The sequence below is a fragment of the Limulus polyphemus genome, unplaced genomic scaffold, assembly GCF_000517525.1.
Source record: "Limulus polyphemus unplaced genomic scaffold, Limulus_polyphemus-2.1.2 Scaffold3606, whole genome shotgun sequence".
NCBI lineage: Eukaryota > Metazoa > Arthropoda > Merostomata > Xiphosura > Limulidae > Limulus > Limulus polyphemus.
Genome location: NW_013669216.1, coordinates 106,730 through 115,750, shown reverse-complemented (window position 1 = coordinate 115,750; position 9,021 = coordinate 106,730). Strand labels below are relative to the sequence as shown.

The 9,021-nt window shown below is 28.8% G+C and overlaps 1 protein-coding gene across 2 annotated transcripts in view; it reads right to left on the bottom strand.

The window, feature by feature from the left end:
* Nucleotides 1-446: 446 nt before the first annotated feature.
* Nucleotides 447-9,021, bottom strand: part of LOC106469672 (poly(A) polymerase type 3-like) — an 86,793-nt gene continuing 78,218 nt past the window's right edge. The window contains exons 15-20 of one of the 2 annotated variants that reach the window (XM_022398247.1): nt 6,984-7,084; nt 6,053-6,122; nt 3,316-3,379; nt 1,833-1,991; nt 783-995; nt 447-586 (exon numbers count right to left, since the gene is read on the bottom strand). In XM_022398247.1, the coding sequence (XP_022253955.1) occupies nt 539-586; nt 783-995; nt 1,833-1,991; nt 3,316-3,379; nt 6,053-6,122; nt 6,984-7,084 (655 nt within the window). In that variant the 3' untranslated portion in view covers nt 447-538. Of the gene's footprint in view, nt 587-782; nt 996-1,832; nt 1,992-3,315; nt 3,380-6,052; nt 6,123-6,983; nt 7,085-9,021 lie in introns of those variants that run through there. The other variant, XR_002612892.1, reaches the window with a different exon arrangement.

Below are 9,021 nucleotides of genomic sequence, written 5' to 3'. Positions count from 1 at the left end.
TGGAACACTATTGCTAAATAAACAAAAAAATGCTATGACAGTAATGTTTCCCGATAAAAAAAAAAGTCTTGATTTAGTGTCTGGCTGTTTCAAAAAATTACATAATAATGACTATCCATAAATATGACAGCTGAAGAAATAAAAAGTAGTTACAAATATCTGACAGAGGGCTACATCCAACAACAGCTTGTTGAAGACTGACTTCCATCATTTGTATTAGTATCTGGTAATCCGATTAAAATATTTTATTTTGAAACCAATCTCAAGGTATTCTAATGTATCTGTTACAATTTACTGGAAAATCAATAATCAGTTAAATAGTCATAACTTCAGATAAGAAAAACAAATACATTTATAAGCAATCATGATTAAACAACTACACTAACCTCACTTAAATCAGCATTCATGCTAGAAGAATCCAGACTTGAATCATCCAACTCCAACACAAACTTCTCCCTCATAGCACTGACGTCACTTCCAGTTGTTGACTTTATTTCCATTCCACTGTTCTAGAGCATCAAGATAGTTTCTGAGTCAATTATCTTGTATTTAGGGCATGCTGTTGACCAGGAACTGGATGTTTAAACTTTAAAATACATAACTAATTCTGTCTCAATATATACATGTGAAAAACTGTATTAACAAGAATTCTGCTAGATTAAGCTAATAAAAGGGAGCAGCTACTTACTCATTATTTCTCGCATAATGTGAAAAACATGACAAAATTTTACATAACGTTAGTAAAGTGAAACTTTTATCTCAGACATCAAAATTAATTTAACCTGTGAATCATTAGTGCTGTCTTCAGATTCCCCAGCAGATTTTTCCAGAAATGGAACCCAAGCATCTTTTGAACTGTTTCCAACATCTAGACTGGTAGTAGAGTCCGAATTTGCAGAATGAAACCTTTTTATCTCAGCATCTAGTTCTGAAGGTTCTCGACGTCTCTTGTGTCCCAAAGATAAAGAAGAATTGATAGAATCAGGTGTAACTACCTGAAACAAAAAATACAGCTTCCTATATTATTACACTATTAGTTTAATATGAATCATCCAAAATACCCACAGAACTGTACTTTAAAATTAGTGTAATGGAGGAGTTTTCTTCATATTAGTTGATCAATGATCCTACAGATTAATTATTATTTGCATCTTTTGATTACACATGACATTCCCATGCAAAGGATGGAAAAAATCAAATCAAATTGAATAGTATTTAATACAAAATAGGTTTACGTAAAACCATGATATTACCATGCTGTTTTTTTTTTTTCTAAATTGAATGTACATTTTAATTCTTCAGGAGTTAATAAGATCAATGACAGAAAAGATATGTTTAAGTCAGAAATAACAATAATGAGCTTGTCTGGAGCAATATGTGAAAAATATTGTTGAAAGAATGCTTCTGTGGCAATTTGAAAATATATAAAATTAAAGCAATTACCTATATAACAGTACAATAAAAGCAAATGAATACCAAGAAACGATATCAACGTACAATACCGTTTCATGAATTTTTATACATTCAAACATCCTTTTGGATTACACAACTCTACAATCCTGAAGACATATAAAGATAAAAGGATAACATACATAATCAAATCACAGAGTGAATCCTAAGCTTTTCATTTCCTGGCAAGTTGTAATCAGCGTAATCACTAGATTTACTAGCATTATTTCTATCAGTATTAATCATTTCAGGTTTTCTAACACTGATTCTGATAGTTTGTTAAACATCTTTAGTTATGAATGTTATTTGAAATCTGGTCAACATACATTTCAGAAAATGTTATTAAAGAATAACTGGTTAGTATAATATAAAATAAAGCATACATCTAAGCTTAATCTGTTGTGTTTTCCAATGGTTGGCTTGCCATCTACTGCTTGAGTAAGAGATGAATCTGATCGACTTTGGTGCAGTGTTTTCTTAGCATCTCCACGAGACTCTGGTATTGGTGTGCTGTTGAGACTGTTCTGTGCTGTCGTGGAGGACTGAAACCAAAGATTTTAACTTTTTATAACATGAAATAAATTTATTCCGTTTTTTCAGTACTAATAATGTATTAGTATGCATTAACTGTTTCATCAATAAATGTCCAAAGAATTTTTAGTTTTGAGTAGAAATTGGAAATGTCCAAACATTATGCAAATGAATTGTTTATATATAATAAAAAAATTGGTTAACGTACTTTCTGTACACCTTACGTATTATTATTGTTAAGATCATAACAAATATGAAAACAATCAAACATTTCATGTTGTAAAACTTACCAAAATCCACGCCATGCTGTTAGTCAATGTTCCATATCATTGTTCATTTCAACAGTAAATGTTTGTTACATATTTTACTAATATGAAAATTAGAAATTATTTTCCTATGCTTCTGAACTGGTTATTAGAAACCAAAAATATACTTGAATATTATGTTAATGAAATAGAACCCTATAACAAACGTGCTACATAAAAATGATTATTCTGTTACTGTTGCTCATGCTTATACTTTAATGAATTTAAGAGTATTCAAGCTATCAATAAGTCATAAAAAAACATGAGTAATAGACACCAGATAAAAGTGAAAACAGGTAATAACACTCAAGATGGGAGTAGATCAGTCCAGAAGATGCTGTCTGCTGTAGTGTTATAGTAAAAGTACAAAAATCAAAAGGTTCTGAAATACCAGGGAAATGTATACCTGTGTGACTGAACAGAACTGTCAAATATACCTGCATTAACATATGCAAATTTAAAATCATATTAACTACTTTTACAACATTTCTACTTTAAATAGCTTCAATTAGAAAACGTCATACTAAAATATCCAACACAATCTAGTTTATACCAATTTCAATAATGTAATTGTCAGATCACATTAACTTTTCACTCCACTGTCAAATTCTAAACCATATATTTCTATGCTCTTATTGAACTATGAACTTTACAATACATTCCTTTGTAATTTCTATAGGCTACTTGTTCTTTTTTCAAGGTGTACATAATATACTGGGCAAGTGTAACTCAATGTCCAGAATGGAAACCTAAGATGTTCTTGCTAATTTTTTCTATTGTCACATAGTAAATACATCATCACACATAGCGAAACAAACATAACAAACACAAGCACTGCATACAGTAGATCATATTTTTACAAATGCTGGGAGTGGTACCTACCTTAAATCTTAGTGAAAATATAGTTCGTATTTCACTATAGCTGGAAATAAAGTTTCTTAAAAGATTTTTGATCACAACTGAATTCAACTAATTTTTAAAATGTTTGGAATTAGAATTTCACTATTTAGGCTAATTAAAAATACATTACCATTTTGTCCTTTTTCTTCAGCTTTGCAGTAACACTTGGAGGCAAATACTTGTTCAATTCCCTCCTAAAAATAAGGTGATTTGTATCCAGTTTTAGTTCATTTCTTTTGATTTACACTGAGAATTAGTCAGTTTATTTCTTCCACTGTTATATATCGAGAATTAGCTTATTTCTTTCTTAGATTTACACCAAGAATTAGCTTAATTCTTCCACTGATTTATATTGAAAATTAGCTTCTCTTCCACTGATTTATATTGAGAATTAACTTATTTTTTCCAGTGATTCATATTGAGAATTTGCTTATTTTTCCACTGATTTATACAGAAAATTAGTTATTTCTTTATCATGCAAATAAACTGAGAATAAACCTTCATAAGAAAACTAATAGCCAACTTGTGAGATTAATAAATGTTTCAATTTTCCCTTATTAAAACCTTTTTCTATAACATCTTGAATCTTCTGTATATGGGCTTGGTCATTTTCACCAGTCATGCAACCACCATGTAACTATACATACTATCACTTTTAATGTTGTAAGTGTATCTTTAAGACATTTAGCACATTTTTAGTAAACATTACAAGTCTCTTGTACACAAAAAACTTGTCTGTGAAATTAAGGAGTCAGAGTAGAACTCAAGACTGAGTGCAAGGTGATTTTAAGGCGAAGACTAAAGATACTTTTTTTTTTTTTAGTTTTTCAAATTTCACTTGCTTAATCTCTAGAACCTCCTAAAAGAACATCAAAAGTAATTTCAGTACAACTTTGCATCTTTTCTGTTATTAACTCTACCATAACACTGTATAGTAGTTTGTTCTATTTGACCAATCTTGTAACCACCACAAAAAATTATGAAATAAATATAAATTATATTTTCTGTCTAAAAAGACTGCACATCGTTACAGACAACTACACACTTTCTATTCTTGCAGCCAAAGTTAATACAATTCAAATCTCCCACACATTTAGATTTATTGCTTTATTGGCACTTAAATTAGTTCCATAACAAATTATCACAGCAGGGAAGCTGTGTGTATACAAAGCATTGAGTTACCAGCATGTTTGGTAAAAATTACATTCTGTCCTCACAAGATTTGCTTGTGTTAGGGTATTCTTTTTTACTTAATTTTTCTTATCTAACCTAATACATTACTAATTTGACATTTTAGTTATTTTATAACAACTAGCAAAAACACTGCCCCACGACTAGCTGTTTGTGCTAGTAATTACTAATCGTAGTATTATTACCTCATTGAAAAAAAAATTTAGAAAGATAAACATTTTCTAAAAAAGGATTTTTTTTTTTCTGGCAAGTACTGTATGAGAAAAGTGTTTGGATTGTGCTCTTTAGTCATATGCAACTCATTGCACCAAAATGATTCAATGTACAGAGCTCAAAGTTGTCATAAATTTTACTGATATAAACTATGATGTTTTAAAAACCCCAGTTTCTCATTACTACATTTATAAATTACATCAATAAAGATATAATAAAACCCTCACATACAGTCCTAGTGAAAGTTCCGTTCTTGTTGTGAGCAGAGTACTTTTATTTAAAATTGTGTTCTATTATAAAAAAATGTTTGTTACACATACCACAGTTATTTTTCTAATTGTCTGAATTTTGAATACTCAAAATGTGAATTTTTTTATGGATTTTTGTTTGTGGTGCCATTCAATAGATGATGAAGAAGTTCTGGTTGCACACGTAGATACCGGCATACATGTTACATCCATCATAATAAGATAAATAAAACATGTAGATGTTTTCTGTAAGGTTGTTTTTAGTACTTTACTTAAGTTTTATTCACTCTAAATATGCAATTTCCAACACAAAATATTAACGAGCAATAACAAACAACATCCTAATATTATTCTAATTTAAATGGCTTTCTATATGTGCATCAAGGTAATATCCTTACCTGGCCAAGGCAATCTTGGCGATAGCAAACAACTGATTCAGAATAACTCTAAATCAATTGTGAGAACAAGCTATCCTTATAAAAAAAGTAGTAAAACAGAATATTCTCTTTCTATTGGTTATAAATAATCCAATAGCAAATGTCAGAGAGAATTACTGACATTTTTTTTTAAAGACAGCATGTACTAGGAAAGGCATAGCATGCAAGTTCTAGTTTATGGCACAGACTCATTAAAGCAAGTAACGGCCGTAAACTTTCATTTTAGCTTGGGGATATCTTATGTATAAGTATGCAAGGCTTTAGAAACTAAGAATATAATACAGCAGTGCAGAGAAATTCTAAATAAAAGTGAAGACTAAAAATTTATTTCAATATTTCCTTTTGAAATTAAAACTTGTATAAATATTAACATTTGAATTATAAACTACATTGTGATGCTAAGTTTACTGACATACTATGATAATAAAGATAGTTTAATTAAATCTTAAATGTAATGCTGTAAAAAAGGTACGACACACTTAAAAGTTAAAGTAGAAAAAGCTAAAAAATATGATAAAAAACAAATATACAGTTTGCTAGTGTTAACATGGCATCATCTAACCTTTAAATAAGATATTAATTAGCATTAGTTTTTACTCTTAGCCTGTACATTTTCTTATAAATATTTTTGTATTTCTTACATAATGGTGAGAAATGGTAACTTCAACCAGTACATTCCCAAAATTCATGCACACATAATAATAACTTTTCACAAGTACTGAAGCTATACAACTAAAAATCTTCGAGATAACTAATAATCAACACACAAATTATTTACCGTCTTACGTGTTTTGCTTCAATCTTCATACCTGGCTTGTACAGGTTTATCTGCATGGCTTGACGCATGACTAAAAATAGATGTAGTAGACATTTTTGTCATTCAGTTGTTTAACAAACTAGATATTTATTCTACAAGGACAATGACAGATAATCTTACAGTTACGCACCTAATATTAGCATTTTTTTTAAACAATGTCTCAGGTTACACGTTTTTCTGGATAGAGCATTTTAAAGTAACATACTTACTATTAAGAAATCCTTATTTTACAGATGTTCCAGTTTTCACCTTTTTCTGATTAGAGTACCTTTTACAGTAACACAGCTTGTTTTATAAAACATGTTTTATGCATTTAATCAGAACACTCTTCTACGAAGAAGACATATATTAACACATTGATAAAGTTAATAATTTTCTGGTGAAAGTCATTTTTTACTTCAGATTGTATGTAACACCACATATAATTTATCCATCCCACTATTTAATCTCGCACGTAAATATAGGATATTTTAAATAATTACTAGAAACCAACCACATACACAAAAGTTTATTTACTGGTTTTAATTAATGTTTGTTTTGTAGTTCTAAAAATGTATATGTTGCTACTGCAAAACCATTTGTAACAACAAATCTGATGAAAAACTTTTAGTGCAACACAAAGATTTAGAGCATTATAATGAAGCATTCATATTTGTCCAACATTTATTTTAAAAACACCATTAAAGTTATACTTTATTAAATTATCAGGAACATATGATTAAATAGAAACATCAGAGATACAATTTTTCTTTACTTTAATTTTGGAATGATCTTAAGATTTTATAAATCTTTCAATGAACTGGACAACTGCACAGTTAAGGTTCTCTTGTTAATCATTCTTTCTGATTTACATGCAGAAAGAATGCATAAGGAGCAATTAAAAAAATCAAACCTGTGTCAGTAAATGACTGAATGTCAAAAGTGAGATCCACATTAAGATTTTCTGTTTTAGCAAACTGAAGTCCAATAAACCACATTGATTGAAATGTGTCTCTAAAACAAACAAAAAACATTTAAAGAAACACCTATATAAAGATTTTTTTCATTCTCATCTGTTTATGTAGATTCTATAAGAAACAGAGCATATTTTTCTGGCTTGTAAAATAAGTTAAATTTTAAACAGTTACATAAATTGATTATAACTATTCAATAAATATGAAACTATATTTTTAATAAAAGTAATACACCATTTAAATCATGATTACTTGTTATTGAAAAAAAACAGATATCTTGCAATAATAAATTGTGGCTTAAAATGAAGTATTTCTATTATTATTAAATTAAATACCACAAGATATATGAGTAAACCAATTACAAAAAAATGGGATCATTTATGATAAAATCTTAAACTATACTTAAAAAAATTATATATATGACACTCAATTTCATATTTAATTTTTATATATAAACTTGGCCTTAATGACTGTCCTGGGTATGCAGAATTGCCAGGTTACTTGCCTGACAACACAAGTTAAAATTTTTCCAAAAAGCTATCGCACTATGAAATTGAACTCCTTTTCACCGATCAAGTTTTTACATGGATGATACCTATTTGTTTTTTGTGCAATGCTTGATACAAGCTTGAGTGTGACTTGTAAAACTTCAACTTTAAATGACAGGCAGCAGCATCCATTTTGTTTTCCAAAATTTTCACCAAATTCAGGTGAGTAATTTATTCTTTCACGTTTTATCACTTATGTTTTTTTTTTCATTCATTAAATGATAATTTTTAAGTCATGTTAACTCTCTCACTATCAACTCAGTCTTGTGATTCCAAACTTACCTTTATAGTTTCCATACTATAACTTCTAATATGTTTCGTGTATCTTCACAAAATTTTTGCAAGCTTTCAGTAATTAAGAGTCATTTATAAACAAAAAATCAAAATTTTAATGAGGTATTTTCACAAAAATTTTTCCAAATGTTTTTTCAATAAAACTTTCCATTTTCTCTACCCTAACTCTATACAAGTTTGGTCAATTTTTCTGGTGAAAGTCATTTTTGACTTCAGTTTTTATGTAATATCACATATAAGTTATTTGTCTCACTATTTAATCTGGCACATTAACACAAAAAAATTTAAATAATTACCAGAAACAGTGTCATGATATAAAAGACTGTTTGGTTTAAATATAAGTGATTAATTTATATTTATGAGTGAATATTTTATTATTTTTTAAGTTTTGTTATAATAAGAGTTAAAAGCAGACGATTGTAGAAGGTTTTGTTAATAACTAATTGGAGTCGAGAATATGGAAAGTGGCCAGACAACTATGTAATAAAGATGAGATGAGCGGGAAGCAGAAGACAGACAACAATAGACAGATAATAGCAAAAGAGAATGTAGATGTGTGAAGTTAAGTACTGCAAAGGTGATAGATCTAACGTTTAATATGTTAGAATGAAACTAACAGTATAAAAAAGATAAAAAGGATAATTTTATTCGGTCAAAGTATGGTTATAAAGTAATTCAATCAGCCTTGGTACACTTTAACAAATGGAACAGATGATCTTCACAAGAAAGAAGACCAAACAAATTACAGTAACTTGCACCACAACTGTAAATGAATCACACAAAGAATACTAGTACGATAGTAATATAGAGAAGATAGTTCAACTTGTCAACTGAAATTCTAAAGTAACTGAATCGGCCTAAGTGGACTTTTGACAAGAAGAAGAGAACTATATATATAAATAGTGTTTATGATATGCCTGTAATCTCTATAGTGTGAAGACTTTGTTGTACACATGTTTAAATTGCTCTGAATACATATATAATATTTGAAAACAAGTAAAATGTGTGCTGTTTATTCATCGTTGAATTTATCGTTAACAAATCACAAACACCTACTGTAGAAGAATCCTAAGCCCAACAACAACATAGTATATATTTATACTATTAAGAAATATAAGTAAAAGCCATTTATTTT